At 48.9% G+C, this 18,520-nt stretch overlaps 1 protein-coding gene across 3 annotated transcripts in view; it reads right to left on the reverse strand.

Annotated features, from left to right (window-relative positions):
- AK8 (adenylate kinase 8) overlaps positions 1 to 18,520 on the reverse strand; it is a 424,031-nt gene that overhangs the window by 64,438 nt on the left and 341,073 nt on the right. For all 3 annotated transcript variants that reach the window (XM_069237123.1, XM_069237122.1, XM_069237124.1), the window contains one exon: positions 5,936 to 6,077. In XM_069237123.1, the coding sequence (XP_069093224.1) occupies positions 5,936 to 6,077 (142 nt within the window). The remainder of the gene's footprint in view (positions 1 to 5,935; positions 6,078 to 18,520) is intronic.

Consider the following 18,520-nt stretch of genomic DNA (forward strand, 5'->3'; position numbering starts at 1 on the left):
GCCCGAGGGGGAGGCCCAGGCCCGAGGGGGAGGCCGCCCAGGCCTGAGAGAGACCACCCATGCCTGAGGGAGGCCCAGGCCCGAGGGGGAGGCCGCCCAGGCCTGAGGGAGACCACCCATGCCTGAGGGAGGCCCAGGCCCGAGGAGGAGCCGCCCTGGCCTGAGAGAGGCCCAAGCACCAGGGGCGGTCGCCCAGGCTTGAGGGAGGCCAAGGCCCAGGTCCGAGGGGGGGCGCCCAGGCCCGAGGGGGAGGCCGCCCAGGCCTGAGGGAGGCCCAGGCCCGAGGGGGAGGCCGCCCAGGCCTGAGAGAGACCACCCATGCCTGAAGGAGGCCCAGGCCCGAGGGGGAGGCCGCCCAGGCCTGAGGGAGACCGCCCATGCCTGAAGGAGGCCCAGGCCCGAGGGGGAGGCCGCCCAGGCCTGAGAGAGACCACCCATGCCTGAAGGAGGCCCAGGCCCGAGGGGGAGGCCGCCCAGGCCTGAGGGAGACCGCCCATGCCTGAAGGAGGCCCAGGCCCGAGGGGGAGGCCGCCCAGGCCTGAGGGAGACCGCCCATGCCTGAAGGAGGCCCAGGCCCGAGGGGGAGGCCGCCCAGGCCTGAGGGAGACCGCCCATGCCTGAGGGAGGCCCAGGCCCGAGGGAGGCCCAGGCCCGAGGGAGACCACCCATGCCTTAAGGAGGCCCAGGCCCGAGGGGAGGCCCAAGAGGGGGGGCGCCCCGGCCTGAGGGAGGCCAAGGCCCGAGGAGGGGCCGCCCTGGCCTGAGGGGGGTCGCCCAGTATGGCGACCTTCCGCCGGCTTCAATGCTGCCTCGGATTTCTGTAACAAGAACAATCACTTCAAGAAAACACTGAATGTTGCCGTATTTTCCATTTGGTGGAAACAGAACAGGGCACTTTCTGTGCAAATAAGGACTTGCTCCACGTGACACATATTTAACTCTCCGTTGCTGAATAGTATGAATGATTTAATTAAAAAAAAAAAAGGTTCTAGCTCAGAGGGACCAACCTGTCCTAAAAATGCTACGCAAAGGATACAACAGTTTGCCAATCGCTTTGCCAATGTGACCTGGTTACTGCAGTTTGCTGTTTTCAGGCACTTACAGGGGAGTCCGTTTTTGCCCCAATTCTGTTATTCACAAATAACGGGTGGGAAATGGGCTTTTGTCTGCAGCAGAAATCACAATCCTCACAGAATTCAATGAAATCCAAGTAGGTTGAAAAGGGCAAGTCCTTCGTCTTGAAAAGGTTTTGTCTCAATAGTCATGGAAACTCATGCTTATATCACAGACGCTGTTCTCAGAGCAGCAGCTATTTCCAAAGGGCACTCACAGTTTAGAGAAACCCCAAACATTTCCATGTCTTTTTAACCTTAGATATATTCAGTCCTAAAGTCCTGAATTTGCAGTGCTGTCCTGCAGAACTGAATCATTTTGGAAGCCACTGCTTTTGTTGGCCCTCTGCTGTGAACACGTCGCCTCAGACGCCATCTTTGTTTGGCACCTTACTAGATGACATTTCCCTTGGCGTTCTAGTTCGCTGGATGCCTGGGTAGGATCACACCTATTAAGGCAGCATGTCTGCGCCCATCCATGCACCAGCCACACACAGCGCCAGCCACGCTCCCAGGTTATCCAGCTACAAGACAAGGGAGGTTATTACAACTTTGGAGGAGGTGTTAATCCGTCCCAAAAGTGACGGTGACAGATATACCATCAGCCGTATTACGAGTCCATTATATCCTATGGAACTCGTAATACGGCTGGTGGTATATCCGTCACATTTGGGACGGATTAACACCTCCTCCAAAGTTGTAATAACCCCCAAAATGTCTTTCATTACAGGCCACATAAGGTAATCCAGGTAGATGCTATTAGGGCTGGGGAAGACTCGGCTTAAATCCTCAAAGACCTATAGACCGCCTAACTTCTCAAGCTTGAGTCACAATACTGTCCCATCTGTAGCAGACTGACTTCTTGAGAGTTCAGGGTGTCAGGACGGTTAGTCAAGTCTAATGATGGAGCCTACCTTGACACGCATATCTGCCCTGTCAGGAGGAACCTGCTCATCCATAGTGACTTAACCAAAGCACGTTTATTTGGAAAAGATGCAGAGCAAATCCATGATGTGTTGACTGCAGAGAAATTAGATCTGCTCTTTATTGCTGAAACCTGGACCGCTACTGAGTCTAATCCTGACCTAGCTGGTTTCTGCCTTGCAGGATTTAAATGAATGTACCTCACTTTCGCTTACGCAGAGGGGACGGGCTGGCAGTAATCTTTAAAGGCGTTTGGAGCCGGAGGTCCCTTACGCTTGAACTGCTTGGGCTTTCTCTACGCATTACGGGCTCCCTCACCATAGGTGACATTGTCTGTTACTGTCCGCCGGGTCATTCTAGGCATTTTCCAGAACTATTGGCTGACCATTTACTTTTGTTGCACACATGTGACACTCTTCTCCACTCTAGAACACTCTACGACACTGTACACAACTCTCTGTATGCCACTTTACACCACTCTACTCTACGACACCCCCACTCTACAACACTCCACTGCACTCTACGACAAAGCAATCTACGACACTGTACACAACTCTCTGTATGCCACTTTACACCACTGTACTCTAGGACACACTACATCACTCTACTATGTCACTCTGTGCCACTGAACCACTCTATGCCACTCCACTTTACAACACTCTACCACTCCACACCACTCTACTCAACGACACCCCCACTCTACCACACTCCACTGCACTCTACGACACCTCGCTCTACGACACCCCGCTCTACGACACCCCGCTCTACTCAACTCTACTCCACGACACCCCACTCTACAACGCTCCACTCTAAGACACTTCACTCTACGACACCCCGCTCTACGACAACTCACTCTACGACATCCCACTCTACGACATCCCACTCTACTCTACTCCACGACAACCCACTCTACAACGCTCCACTGCACTCTACGACACCCCACTCTACGACACCTCACTCTACGACACCCCACTCTACTCTACTCCACCCCACTCTACAACGCTCCACTGCAATCTACGACAACGCACTCTACGACACCCCGCTCTACGACACCCCGCTCTACGACACCCCACTCTACGACACCCCACTCTACTCCACAACACCCCACTCTACTCTACTCCACGACAACCCACTCTACAATGCTCCACTGCACTCTACGACACCCCACTCTACGACACCCCACTCTACGACACCCCACTCTACGACACCTCACTCTACGACACCCCACTCTACTCTACTCCACCCCACTCTTCAACGCTCCACTCTACAACGCTCCACGTACTCTATGACACCCCACTCTACGACATCCCACTCTACGACATCCCATTCTACGACATCCCATTCTACGACATCCCACTCTACGACACTTCACTCTACGACATCCCACTCTACGACATCCCACTCTACGACATCCCACTCTACGACATCCCACTCTACGACATCCCACTCTACGACATCCCACTCTACGACATCCCACTCTACTGTCTGAGGATGAACATAGGTAGGTTTATCTGGAAGGATGGCATGTGGTGATATTATTCAGTGCCTTTGGATAGCCGATGAAACACAGATTATGGGATATTGGAAGTATACTGGTTGCGTATTGTAAGGGTTACCTATAATGTATGTATAGAGAGAGTATGCTTGCTACATTTTGTTTTGGGTGGGCTGTGCATTCAAATAAATAATTATTCTTTAAACCAGAGCTGCTGTCTGTGCATGTCTGATGTTAAGCACAGCCGCCAGTCTGATGAGTAGTCGGTCCTGTAAGAGAGAAGCAGGGTGTGCACAGCAGCAGAGTGTAACTTGCAGTCTTAGAATCACCACACATTGTCAGTAGAGGCAGATGAATCAGTATGAATAGAGCATGCTTTAGAAATGACATTGTCTAAAAGTAAGTTGGTGCAACATGAGGCTCTATACACCAAGACATGGTGGGAGCATGCCCTTCCCGAAGGACAAAAACACCTGGAGAGGCAATTCAAGGCTCACTGTCAGAGGCAAACAGATCAGAAACAAAAGTCATCTGACAAGACTCAAGACACCAACAAATATAAAAAAAATCTTAGCATTTGTTTGCAACCCCTACCCCCTAACGGTGTGCACCAGAGGTAAACAATCCCCAAGTTATTGACCAATCACCATGTTTCAGCTTTCATATCAATAGTGAAGACAAACTGACCATATCGTAAGGAAGGGCTCTTACTAGAATTGGGTTTGGACCCGGAATGTCCCCTGCTTGTTGTACAGATGTGTACCACTGCCCGGAGTAACCAGACTGCAAGTGAAGTTTGTGTCCTGACATTTTAATGGCCAAGGCTAATCTAGTACGTGCACTGATGGCCTGTGCCTGTCCATGGTAATGCCAAGGTGCAGAACCTGCAGGGGTGCAACATGTGTGCTCTCCTTCGTCGACATGTGACAACTGTTCATGTCATGGGTTGTTAACTTGAAGCAGTGGTGAAGGCGTATTGATTCTTTGTGAATTAATAACCCTGTGAGAGACGGCAGTAAACTACCGGCCCCACATGTGTGAATTTCCACTCCAGTGTGGCACCCAGACCCTTGCACGAACATTCTGTTTCAATGTCAAGTGCATTTTCACATTGCATTTGTTCACAACATACATGACACGGACTGTGTGCAATGTGCAAATATTTGTGGGATCAGTGGAATTCATTTTGCATGGTGACCGATGGCACAAGATGAAAGATAGATCCAGCTTCCACATACAGTAGAAATGCAGTGCTTGTACTTCGGTGGTCGGCGGGTGGAGACACAGACAGTGAGGACCACCCTTACAGATTCCAAAAGGACATCTAGCAGGGGACTGCTGATCAGAGTTCTGGATCACTGTCATGGTGCAGGGGGTGACTCCGCAGATTCTGTTGCTGAAGGCGGGAATGTTTCTAGACAGGGCCTCCCCTTTTATCATCCCTGATTGGTACTTCAGGAAGGCTGACAAAAGCCAGGTGCAGTCTCCACACTTCATTCTGCCCATGTTTCGGATGCTCCTGTTTGGAGCCAGCATCATCACCACCTATAGTGAGAGCCGGCACTGCACAAAGGATGTGTCTCACTACAAGCAGAAAGTGGCATTTGAAAGAGAACCACCCTGTTCCAGGACCATAGGAAGTGGGTCCCCTGTCTGGAAACTGAGTGTAAAAGTGGAGCCAAACCGCCCACTTTGTTCCTGTTTCCAATTTTATGATTAAGTATGAAGAGCACCGCAAGAGCTGCTGTTTAACCAGGGCTGGTATCTGCATGACAGCCAGACTCCCAGTTGTGAGGAGACGTCACAGGATGTCTGTGCAACTTGCTGGAGAAGCCGAGGGTTTGCCTAGCACCCAGAGACCTGCCGGCCTGCTCAGAGGAGAGAGTCCCTGTGTGTAGCGCTTCACTAGAACCTGTAAGTGAGCTTGGAACCTTGGATGGTATTTTGGTTTGAGGTGAGATTACTTTCTTTTTGACTGAAATATAAGCACTGGGCTGGAAATTCAGTTATCCCATCTGTTCATTGACTGCTGAGTTCAGAGCTCTTGCTCACCCACTACACTACCCCCCTGTAAAGCCTTTGACTGATTGCCCAGCTAACTTATGAGTCAAGTGCAGAAAGGGCATACTTGGCCCAGTTCCAAGAGCCAGATGATAGAGTGGCAATGCCTAGGCAGTACATGATTTGTGTAAATGTAGCTAAACTAGGGGTGAAAATGTAGCCATTATATCTTGGTCACCTTGACAAAGAGGGGCAAACCCAGGGTCCTACAACAGATCATTCATGAAAAACTTCATGTCCGACTTCACGAGTGTATGTGAAAAATTACACTACAAACAACAAATTCATGGGCAAAACACAGCCACTCTAATACAAAAGGGCAAGGATGCAACACATGGCTCACCTGTTTGGCACAAAGCCAGAATCGGTGAGCAGGCCAGCCTGTTCGACATCCAAAGGGTATCCGTGCAGAACCCACCCATGGGTGGCTGCATCCAGTTTGCTGAGGTGTTGTGTAAGGACCTTGACCACAATGTTGTCCGGGACTGGAAGAGAGGAAAGGATAGGATTGTTATTCAGCCATAGCCACGTGACCGGTCAGTAAGTGATCAACAGTGCACACACGACATGTGAACACACTCAAAGAACTTCCTGGTCTCCACTGATATATACACAAGCCAATCAAACATACATTCGTGGAACCCCTCTGCTCTTCCGTGGCTCCCTCACACCTTCCTACCTGGGATTGTTCTTTCCTTTCACTACATTCAGTTGATTGTCCCTGGTCTACCACCTCTTTCTATCTCATTTTTACTTTTCTATATATGTTATTTTAACTGTTTCATGGGGCCAGGCAGCTGCAATTTGTTATAGCTCCTTTTTTTATTTTCACATTCCTTTTCTTGTATTTTCTTTTAACTTGCAGCTCCAAGATGGGTATTGACCATCTTGGATTGACAAATTTAAAAAGACAAAATGGCTGCCGCAGCTTCATGATGTATGCGCCCGCATGGCTAATGGCACATGCCATATGATGTCAGTCTGGAGCGGGACATTTTGCCTTTTTTTGCATCAACCTCAATGTTTTTAGGTCGAGAATAGCAGCGTGCAAGCACTGCTTTTCTGACGTGTTGATATGTGCCTGAGCTTTTAACCACGCCCACTGCACGCCCATCACTGTCACTCGTTCGTGGGCTTGCCTTTCAAAAATCATTTCCTTTGGTTGTTAACTGCTTTATGTTTGTCCCTCCTTAGGGCAGCTTTGTTACCACCTTGGCCATCGACCCTGTTACATGGATAATTACACTTTTGTCGATAACTTTGACTGCGAGCAAATTTCTTTTTCCTTTTGCCTGTCTCCTTCAAGCTCAACGCGGCTCTTTGAATCGGCTCACTTCTGTCAACTGTTTTACTTTTTATTTTCTATTTTGTGGCAAGAAAATTCCAGTTAGTAATTTTCAATGCAAATAGCTCTAACTTGAGCAAACACGAGACCCATTGCATTGCAAATGCCTATTGTATTTGCAGATACTCTTCAGCCTTTAGATAACCCTTACACTACAACCCTAAGCCTGTACTTTATTTAAACCCTAACTTGTAATTATCCTACTTAAAAAAGCAGAGCAACCTAACTATAAACCCCTCTTCATGCTTGCTTTTAAAGCCCTAAAGTTTACTTAATTAAATAAACAAAATTAAAATTAAAACATATTTTTCATTGTATATTAGAAAATAGTTTGCACCTACTTTTTAAAGTCGACTTCCAAATGTTTAGATTAAAGTGAAGGTAGCAGAAAAGTATTAAAAGGTAGAAGTGAAGGCAGAAGAAAAGTACTAAAAGGTAGAAGTGAAGGCAGTAGAAAAGTACTAAAAGGTAGAAGTGAAGGCAGTAGAAAAGTACTAAAAGGTAGAAGTGAAGGCAGAAGTAAAGTACTAAAAGGTAGAAGTGAAGGCAGAAGTAAAGTACTAAAAGGTAGAAGTGAAGGCAGAAGTAAAGTACTAAAAGGTAGTAGTGAAGGCAGAAGTAAAGTACTAAAAGGTAGAAGTGAAGGCAGAAGAAAAGTACTAAAAGGTAGAAGTGAAGGCAGAAGAAAAGTACTAAAAGGTAGAAGTGAAGGCAGTAGAAATTTACTATAAGGATTGAGGGTTGTAGAAAAGTACTAAAAGGTAGGAGTGAAGGTGGTAGAAAAGAGGTAAAAGGTAGAAGTGAATGCAGTAGATAAGTACTAATAGGTTGAAGTAAGGCAGTAGAGAAGCACTAAAAGTAGTAAAAGGCAGAAGTAAAGGCAGAAGAAAAGTGTAGGAAGTTGGCTCTGTATGTACTATTTCCAAGTAAGAAATAGTGTGCACATAGTCCATGGGTTCCCCTTAGAGGTAAAATAGTGGGAAAAAGAGATAATTCTAATACTCTATTTTGTGGTAGTGTGGTCAAGCAGTAGGCTTATCAGAGGGTAGTGTTAAGCATTTGTTGTACACACACAGGCAATAAATGAGGAACACACACTCAAAGACATACTCTAGGCCAGTAGGTTTTTATATAGAAAAATATATGTTCTTAGTTTATTTTAAGAACCACAAGTTCAAGATTTGAAGTAAATACATAAACTGCAAGGCACTTCACACAGGTAAGTTAGGAACTTTGAATTAGAGCAATAACATATACAGTTTTTGTTAAAATGGCAATAAGCTATTTTAAAAGTAGACACTGCAAAAATCAACAGTTCCTGGGGGAGGTAAGTAAAGGTTAGATTGTGAGGTAAGTAAGACACTTACAAGTCTCAGTTCCTGGGCATAGGAAGCCCACCGTTGTGGGTTCAGGGCAACCCCAAGTTACCACACCAGCAGCTCAGGGCTGGTCAGGTGCAGAGGTCAAAGAGGTGCCCCAAACACATAGGCGACTATGGAGAACAGGGGTGCTCCGGTTCCAGTTTGCCAGCAGGTAAGTACCCGCGTCCTCGGGGGGCAGACCAGGGGGGTTTTGTAGAGCACTGGGGGGGGACACAAGTAGGCACACAAAAGACACCCTCAGCGGCACAGGGGCAGCCGGGTGCAGTATGCGAAGCAGGCGTCGGGTTTCAGGTAGGAAACAATGGAGGGACCCGGGGGTCACTCTAGCGGTGCAGGCAGGCACTGGGGGGGCTTCTCGGGACAGCCACCACCTGGGCTAGGGGTCACTCCTGCACTGATGTTCGGTTCCTTCTGGTCCTGGGGGCTGCGGGTGCAGTGCTTGGTCCAGGCGTCGGGTCCCTTGTTACAGGCAGTCGCGGTCAGGGGGAGCCTCTGGATTCTCTGTGCAGGCGTCGCTGTGGGGGTCGTCTCGGGCTACTCACGGGGTCGCAGTCGCTGGGGAGTCCTCCCTGTGGTGTTGGTTCTCTGGATCTCGAGCCTGGGGCGTCGGGTGCAGAGTAGGAAGTCTCATGCTTCCGGCGGGAAGAGTGAGGTCTTTAAAATTGAAGAAAAGTTGCAAGTTTGTTGCAGGTTGTTGAGCAGAGCTGCTGCTCACTGGAGTTTCTTGGTCCTGGGGGTCAGGGCAGTCCTCTGAGGCTTCCAAGGTCGCTGGTCCCTGTTGGCTGCGTCGCTGGTTTTAGGTTGTCGACTCTGGAGACAGGCCGGTAGGGCTGGGGTCAAAGCAGTTGTCGTTGTCCGTCGTCTCTGCAGGCTTGTAGGTCAGCAGTCCTTCTTCTTTTGTTCAGGTTGCAAGAATCGGATTTCCTGGGTTCTGGGGTGCCCCTAAATACTAAATGTAGGGGTGTGTTTAGGTCTGGGAGGGCAGTAGCCAATGGCTACTGTCCTGGAGGGTGGCTACACCCCCTTAGTGCCTCCTCCCTGTGGGGAGGGGGGCACATCCCTAATCCTATCGGGGGAATCCTCAAAAACTAAGATGGAGGATTTCTAAAGGCAGGGGTCACCTCAGCTTAGGGCACCTTAGGGGCTGTCCTGACTGGTGGGCGACTCCTCCTTGTTTTCCTAATTATCTCCTCCAGCCTTGCCGCCAAAAGTGGGGGCAGTGGCCGGAGGGGCGGGCATCTCCACTAGCTGGGATGCCCTATGGTGCTGTAACAAAGGAGGTGAGCCTTTGAGGCTCACGCCAGGTGTTACAGTTCCTGCAGGGGACGGTGAGAAGCACCTCCACCCAGTAAAGGCTTTGTTCCTGGGCACAGAGTGACAAAGGCACTCTCCCCATGTGGCCAGCAACATGTTTGGTGTGTGGCAGGCTGGCAGAAACTGGTCAGCACCACACTAGAAGTCGAGTTGGTATCAATCAAAAAATTTATTAAGCGCGCTACTCACCCGATAGGGTCTCAAGGCGCTGTGAAGGGGGAGGGAGGGGTGCAGTTTACTGCTCAAGATGTCTCTAAGAGGCCCTCTGGGTGCATGTTACAATAAATTGCACACTGGCATGGTGTGCATTTATTGTGCTGAGAAGTTTAATACCAAACTTCCCAGTATTCAGTGTAGCCATTATGGAACTGTGGAGTTCGTGTTTGACAAACTCCCAGACCATATGGCTACCCTGCACTGACAATGTCTAAGGTTTTGCTTAGACACTGTAGGGGCATAGTGCTCATGCAGCTATGCTCTGACCTGTGGTATAGTGCACCCTGCCTTAGTGCTGTAAGGCCTGCTAGAGGGGTGACTTATCTATGCCATAGGCAGTAAGAGGTGGGCATACCACTCTGAGGGGAGTGCCATGTCGACGTAGTCATTTTCTCCCCACCAGCACACACAAGCTGTGAGGCAGTGTGCATGTGCTGAGTGAGGGTTCCCCAGGGTGGCATAAGACATGCTGCAGTCCTTAGAGACCTTCCCTGGCATCAGGGCCCTTGGTACCAGGGGTACCAGTTACAAGGGACTTACCTGAGTGCCAGGGTTGTGGCAATTGTGGAGACAAAGGTACAGTTTAGGGAAAGAACACTGGTGCTGGGGCCTGGTTAGCGGGGTCCCAGCACACTTTCAAATCATAATTTAGCATCAGCAAAGGCAAAAAGATAGGGGGTAACCATGCCAATGAGGCATTTCCTTACAAAAAGTAGTAAAAAGCAGAAGTGAAGGCAGTAGAGAAGTACTAAAAGTAATAAAAGGTAGAAGTGAAAGCAGAAGAAAAGTAGTAAAAGGTAGAAGTCAAAGCAGTAATAAAGTACCAAAAGGTAGAAGTTAAGGCAGTAGAAAAGTACTAATAGGTCGATGTTAAGGCAGTAGAAAAGTACTACAAAGGTAAAAGTTAAGGCAGTGGAAAAGTACTAAAAGGTAGGAGTGAAGGAAATAGAAAAATACTGAAAGGTAGAAGTGAATTCAGCAGAAAAGTACTGATAGGCAGCAGTGATGGTAGTTAAAAGTAATGGGAGGAAGTATCCACACGAAGAAAGAATGTGCACGAAGTGAAGTGGAGATCTGGTACTTACAGAGTGTGAGGTGCAGATTTGCTTCTGTGAACCCCTTGGAACAGCCTCTTTCCACCCTCACTTTCCCTGGTGCTCTCGTGTTGGGTGGCTCCTGAGGGGAACCTCCCAGCTCCCCCCACCTCCCTGCTCACCCTTATAACGAAGACCATGGCTGGTCCAGTATGGGGTATAAGGAAGGCAGAGAAACCTCCAGTCAGTGTTCTGTGGTTTCCTGGCCAGAAGCCTGAGGTACCACACCAGAGGCGGCCAGGAGATTCCTTGGAGTCCCAGGGTTGGTGGTACTGACAATCAACTCCACTCGTCAGGTTCAGGACCAGTAACTGAGGTAGAATTAAATTAGTCTCCTTGGAGGGTCTGGCCACATCCTACTTCTGGGGAGAGAGCTAACTGACTGCTCAAGAGGGGCATTACCAGTGCCATTTCACGAGGAAGTCACTGCTCAGAAGAAGTGAAGGCTGTGACCACTACTGCAACACTAAGCAACCCTCACTGAGATACAGTGAGTGAGCTCCAGAAGCCTAGATGTGTAATGCCAGTAGAGGCACCATTGACACCATGGATCGGAGTGTCCTGGAATTTGGCAGCATGTTGACTCCATTCCTTTATCTAGCACCAAGAAGTGCAGAAGAGGTAGAAAACTAGGACTTTCAGAAGGGGTTGGAGCCACAAGAAACTTCAAGTACCAAGAGAAGTCAGGGCCATCTGAGAAGTGTCGCGGCTGCATCCGGAGGGAGCATATGCTTACTTGGGAGGAAGCTCGAGGTAGACCCAAGAAGCAGGATCTCCATGAGCTTTGCAACCCTCACACTGCACCTCCAACCTGCCGGCTTAACGTATCTGTGGTTGTGGGTGCCGACGAGTAGGCGTGAAGTGCCACCTCTATTGGCACAGCTGAGGTCCGTCTAGACTGCAGAATCCCTGCTTGGTGGGCTGTGTGGATACACCCGCAGGCACTGCTTGTAGAAGGACCTTTACAAACTCTGCTACCAGATCAGAAAGGTAACACTGCTCCGCGAAGAGAGGGAAACAGCACAGTAGAGCTGTGAACAGGGGTTAGAGCGAAATAGCTGTCTTAACAAGGCACATTTAAATTTCTGTCACAAACCCAAGGGCCAATGGACCTTAAGAGTAAAGGCTGCCTTCTCTAGTACACAGGGGTGCCGTTTCTAACACTACCCCGTAACAATCGCCCGCAATTAAATCTGGTACAATAACATTCATTGTGTGCGTTAACATTAAAGTGCTTTTCTTTTTCTTATAAAAACCACAATACTAGCTGGACAGTGATTTATTTCTTGTCACCTGATACTGGGTGAGTGCTGAGTCTCTAACTTCACAACTCCCTGGGTAAGCCTTGAGGAGCTCAACTTCCCATCCCTGAGAGTAAAGTGCCAAAGGGTTGTACTTGGTGATGTTTGGGGTTCAACAATGGGGCTGGGGACTGGGACATCAGTGATAGGCAGGTTTGATTTACACACACTGGGCCCTATAACCGCTGGTTGTCCTGGGACTCTTGAAAAAGGTTCCCACACCAGACAGGAAGGATGGTTGGCCCTTCATAACCCCTTAGAATCATAGTCCAGCTCTAGGGAGGTGCTTAGTGCAACCAAGGTATTTCACTTACGATAAAGATGGATGTCCAGGCAGGATGACTACTTGAAAAGTAATATTTCTTTAACAAAAAGATTTAAATTGCAGATTGGTAAACATCCAGAAGAGCAGGGGTAGTCAAATGTTTTTCCATCCTTCACCACTAAACATGATGGTCTGCATAAGCTTTTAGGCAGGGTCCTCCTTCCAGCGTTCACAGACACACCGGTTCTGGTACTCGCCCAAGGTTCATTTAGGTTGGAGCATCTCCTTTCCTGGGTGACCCTTGATAATTTGGATGGCGGTATGTAGGGACCCGTGAAGGTAGCACCTCAGGTCAATGGTTCACTCTTGGGGATCATATTTTAAGGTGATTATGGCCTACTCTTACAACAAAGTCAGGTTGGAAGCCAGTGCCAAGGGGAACAAAGGGCACATTTACCTAAGACAGGAACTAGTGAGCAGCCTGGTATGGTAACGCAACAGCCAATCGGCTGGAGCAAACCATACCACTAGTAAGGACAGACTAGAAATAGGCCCCTGCTTGCACCATGCAGGGTGGGAGCAACAAGGAAACACGCAATTGCTGGTGCAGAGGGTGTGTTCACCATCAGAGTCATCCCCCCAGGGGCATAAATTGGCATTTATATATAAGATAACACATATGAGGCAGAATGCAACAAAAAGTACAATCACAAAATACAGGATCAGACAGGGTCTCCTTCGTGTATAGGAATCATGTTCTATCAGCAATCACCCATTAAAGACAAAGGCATGTTGCATGTGGGAGAAGTGTGGCACAATGGTTAGAGCGGCAGATCCTGATGCAGAGATCTGGCCCGGGACCAGGGTTCAATTCCCACCTCAGCGGGTCTTGGGCTCAATTCCCTTGGACCAGATAATTCTCACCTCGGAGCCTAATCTAATTAATGGGTCCCACTCTGTAACTCTGGGCAATAGCTTGCTTAATCTCCATAATGGCCCTCACAGCGCTTGGATGCCTGGCTTCACCCTGGGGCTGTCCAAGAGTAGGCGCCTCACAGGGAAAAGCCAGGATGGGTTCCACAGCGGTATGCATACAGCGCCTTGAGACCCTAATGGGTGAGTAGTGCGCTATACAAGTGCGAAGTTTACAGTTTACATGTGAGCCAATCGGGATACCACCCCAAATTACCCTAGTGCATCCAATCCTGTAGAGGAGCAGTCATAATGCCCAGAGCATATTAAAATAATCCAACAAGGAAGTAGTAGCAAAAACCCTCATCAGCCAATGTCGCCTGGGCAACTCCTTTGGGGCAGGAGGGGGGGTGATATAGGAATGCACCCTCATGCTTGTCTCAACAAGGAGCACCTTGTATTCCTATTTCGACCCAGCATGTATGTATATATGTTCAAGTCTAAGTCTATGGCCCCAAGGTCCCTTCCATAACCGCAGACATATCAACTCCGAAGCCGCCACTTAGGTGGGGGGCTCGTGCAGCCTGTCGAACAATTTAAACACAGAAGTGTCCCAGAGCGTGGCTGCACCACCACCTCCCTGCAGTAGGCGGTCTCCTGTCACAGCCTCCGCCCATTTATGAGTCACCCAAAGCCAACAGCAAAATGTGGGTGGGTGCTGGAATTTCCAAGCCACAGCGATTGGGCGTTTAAATAGGACTAAGGCCAGGTCCACTAGCTTTAGAGAGTGTTTATTGTACTTGGTGTGTTTCATAATCCCCAGAAGACAAAGGAGAGGATCTAATGGCAACTGCACATCAATTACCGTTGATACCTGTTCCAACACCTGAGTCCCAACATGCAACAGCGGAGGGCATTCTCACACCATGTGCATAAATGTAGCATCTGCCTGTCCACAGTGAGAGCAGACCGGAGACACCCCCAGCAACATTCTGTGGAGGCAGTGGGGAGTGAGGTAAGTTTGATGAAGATAATTGAATTGAGTAAATTCCAGGCAAGCGTAATGGGAAATGCATTTCACCCATTCCAGAGCCATAGTCCACTGCTTGGTAGTCAAAACTGTGCCTAGGCATTAATCCCATTTGGGCTTATCACGGGTCAGGCGAGCGATGAGGCCTGCGGTAGTGCAGTATACAATACCGACACCGCCCGGCGGCCTCATCCATGCGTTAACAAGCATTAAATCCCGAATGTAGGGGTGGTTAAACCTGCCCCACCGACTATACACCCCTGATCTCAGCCATGATGGCATTATAAGTCAGAAAGGAGCTAGGACCCAACCCGTAGCGAAGGAGAGCAGAACACACTCACTATATAAGTTCCCCAGTTGGGTAATCCCCACATCGCGCCATGGGAAGGGGTCATGGGCCGTAAGCAATGTTTTAAAAGCAGGTAGAATCCAAAGGGGTAACTGCGGGTCATATGGTGTCAGTGCGGGGCGAGGCTGCATATAGCGGGCCCAAATAAGTTTGGCCACGCATGTAAGCTTACCCATTCCTTCGTGAAAGCAACCAGTCTAATATATTCATAACCTTCAAGTCCATCTGAACATATCGACCCTCTCTAGTCTCATCACCAGTCAGCCACTGCATGGGTCACTGCAACTGAGCCAGTGCAAAATAGAGCTCCAGATTAGAGACTTCAAGCCCCCACTCAAGCATGGGACGCTGGAGCATGGGGGGCAAAATTTGTTTACGGACAGAACCCCAAATAAGGTCGGACTCCATACCTCGTAAAGCATCAAAAAAGGATCGCAGTGGGATCACGGGCAAGGTAGCAAAAAAGTAAAGGAGCCTCGGAAGAACAAGCATTTTCACAATGAACGCTTTACCCATAGGTGAAAGTGGAATTCGCATCCAAAATTGGAGGGATTGATGAAGCGAAGTCATGGTCATGGTCACGGTCTTGCCACAGTTGCCATCGAGCAAGTCTTTGTCCGTGTAATATATACCCCTAGGTAATGGAAAGATCTGAAGCTCCAAGGGAGCCGCTCCCCCACCAACGCCACACGACGTTCAGGCTTGACCCGACGTAATGGAAAAATGCAGGACTTGCACCAGTTAACCCTGAGGCCTGTCATATCACCAAAGAGATCGAGCAGGTCACAAAGGGCCGGAAGGGTAAGTGCATGGTCCCTCAGATAGACCAAGACATCATCCACATAAAGAGACACGGTGTGCCAGTCCATCCCAACCTTAGTGCACCCTGTTGGCCCCCTGGTGCGCAACTGAACAGCCAGCGGCTCCATCGCTAGCGCAATAAGCACCTGGGATGGGGAACATCCCGGTCTGGTTTCCCTTTCGATAGAGAAAGAGCATGAAATCTGGCAGCCAGTACAGACCTTTGACATTGATAATGGGTGTTAAGAGCTCACCTCAATAGGGCCCCTGCCTGGTTTCGGCAGCACTACAATGAGAGCCTCATGCAGGGTCCCCAGGAGTATGCCCACCATGCCCCGGTAATGCACCACACAGTAAACCTCTAGTAGTCTAGGGGACAGGATTTCCCTGTAAGTTGCATAGTATTCCACAGGGAACCCATTGGTACCAGGGTTTTTGCTGCCGACCATCTAAGCAATAGCTAGATGGATCTCTTCTATCTGTAAGGGTTGATCTAGTTCCATCAGCCGTAGTTGCATCGAAGGCAGCTGCAGTGGTGGCCGAATACAACTGCTCATAATATCAGGTATAGACGTCATTAATGTCCACTTGTGTGTTCAGCACACGGCACGCGCTATAATGTATGGTACCACTCACAGTCTAAGGGACCACCGACTGCAACAACCATGGCAGCGTACGACCTGGCTTATCACCATCAGCATGCTGTTGGGCCGAGGAGATATCTAAATTGGTGTTGTGTATGCAATTAAAGTCACCTCCCCAAAACCCCAGAGCTTGAGGGTCAGGTAGTAGAGTCGGAAAGATGGAATCCAGAAACGCCCCCTGTGAGGTGTTTGGTGCATAAAGAGATGCATAAAGAAAGGGAGCATGTCCAGGGCCCCCTCTAAAATCACATAACGCCCATCCAGGAGCCTGTGTTTCACGAATGGTAACTCAGAGGCAACCCAAACCAAAACACCTGGGGTGTTGGCTGAGTATCCTGTTACATATACCTAACTACTCCAGCATTTACTAACTTTGCTGAGCTCCCCAGCAGTCAAGTGTGTCTCTTGGAGACAAGCAAACTGAATGTGTCTGCACCAGAGACTTGCATATATTTTGTGTCTCCTAGTTGGAGTTGCCATACTGTGGATGTTCCAGGTCAAGGCACTAAAAGTGACAGCCATATGTGTAGATAATACATGTTAAAATCTTCTGAATAGTCTCCCCTATTCTAGGCCTGAATGCCTATCGGCCTCATGCCACAACACCCAACATCAAGAAAGAGTCTCTGCGCGGAACTCTGTAGAGGGGGGACCAAGTGACATTTCTCATATGGTAGCAGCTATGTTGGCTTCCGGCCACAGGCCCAGCTCTATAGCGTACAGGTATAATGGCTCCTGTCCGTAGTCACTGGCTTCATAAATGCATGTGCCTGCTACCATGAACCCTCCCATATCTAACAAGATCATTAGCGACTTGCCACCCTTGGTTTCTCAGGAGTCTGGGGGTCTGTTCTGCGTGGAACCCACCGACATCTGCAGCGATCTCGGCTTGGATGCACCTGAGACGAGGGCCCCAGGTTCAGAATCCAAATCTGTGTCCAGTGCAAGCGTTCGGTACAGGTTGGCAACATGTGTGAAAATCTCCACCACCGCCCGTGCCCTCTCCAGAGCGGCCTGCTCCTCAGTTTGGCGAGACTGCGGTCGTCGTGGACAGTGGCAGCATTGCCTAGGCTTGTTCTCCGTCCAGTCCAGCTGACTCTGCTTATCCGTACAGGCTTCCGGATTCTCTGGTATTCCTTTAGTGCAGAGCCACTGCCAGGCCTCTTCTGGCGATGTGAAGAAATACGTGACGCCAGTGTCTACTACCCGCAGACGGGCCACAAACAACAAGGCATAGGAAAGATTCAGGGTGCGGAGCTGAGCTTTGAACGCCGACAACGTATTGTGTCACTTATGGACCTCCGCTGTGTAGTCCGGGTATGCCATGATGCTGTTAGTCCCATTTAAAGGCCAGGGGGCCTAGGCTCTAGACAACTGCAGTATCAGGTCTCTGTCCTGAATATTGAGTAAGCCTGCTATAATTAAATGGTGGGAGCTTTCAGCCATGGATGATGGCCCGGGACCTTGTGCGCTCTTTCAATAGAGAAAAATTTCAGAACTTTATTGATTGTGTTATGTTACAGCAGACTTGTAATGCGCACGGCTACTCCAAGTCCTGGGGCAGAGCCATACTTCTGATTCCTTTGTCACTATCAAAGCTAATTCACTCTCTACCGAATATTAAAAAGCCTACAGAACAAGTTAAATATGTTAAAATATAAGAGCAAGTTAAAAGAATTACAAAACCAAAAACCAGGTTTTCACTGTTTTTTAAAATCCATGAGATTGGACGTTAATCGCAGGTTGTAAGGGAATTTATTCCAGGCTAGCGTCCTAAGGCAGGATGCTGATCTGCCTCCCGTTCTGGCTTTCCGAACTCTAGGGACTGTTACAAGGGCTTGATTAGCAGATCTCAGACTAAGGGCCGGAAAGTAAAGCTAAATCTAGAAGAGAGATAATGTGCTCTAGAAGAATGCAATGCCGCATGTATCAGCACTACAGTTTTAAACAGACTCCTTTTCCTGTTGGGCAGCCAGTGTAGCTCATGTAAGTGGGGAGAAATATGATGTTGACCAAAAGCCAGACAAGTATATGGGCAGCGGCATTCTGGACCATCTGTAATTTGTTTAACAAATATTCTGGAAGGCCAAGATACAAGGCATTCCCATAGGCAAGCCTAGATGTTATAAGAGCCTGAATAATGGTCTTTTTGGCAGGAAACGACAATAGACACAAGAATTTCCCAAGAGAATGTAAAATGCCAAAACAAGAGCCAATCACTGCTTTAATTTGAGGCTTAAAGGAGAGCTCATTATTGAATTTTACACCCAAGTTT

Source organism: Pleurodeles waltl, chromosome 6, assembly GCF_031143425.1.
Source record: "Pleurodeles waltl isolate 20211129_DDA chromosome 6, aPleWal1.hap1.20221129, whole genome shotgun sequence".
Classification (NCBI taxonomy): domain Eukaryota; kingdom Metazoa; phylum Chordata; class Amphibia; order Caudata; family Salamandridae; genus Pleurodeles; species Pleurodeles waltl.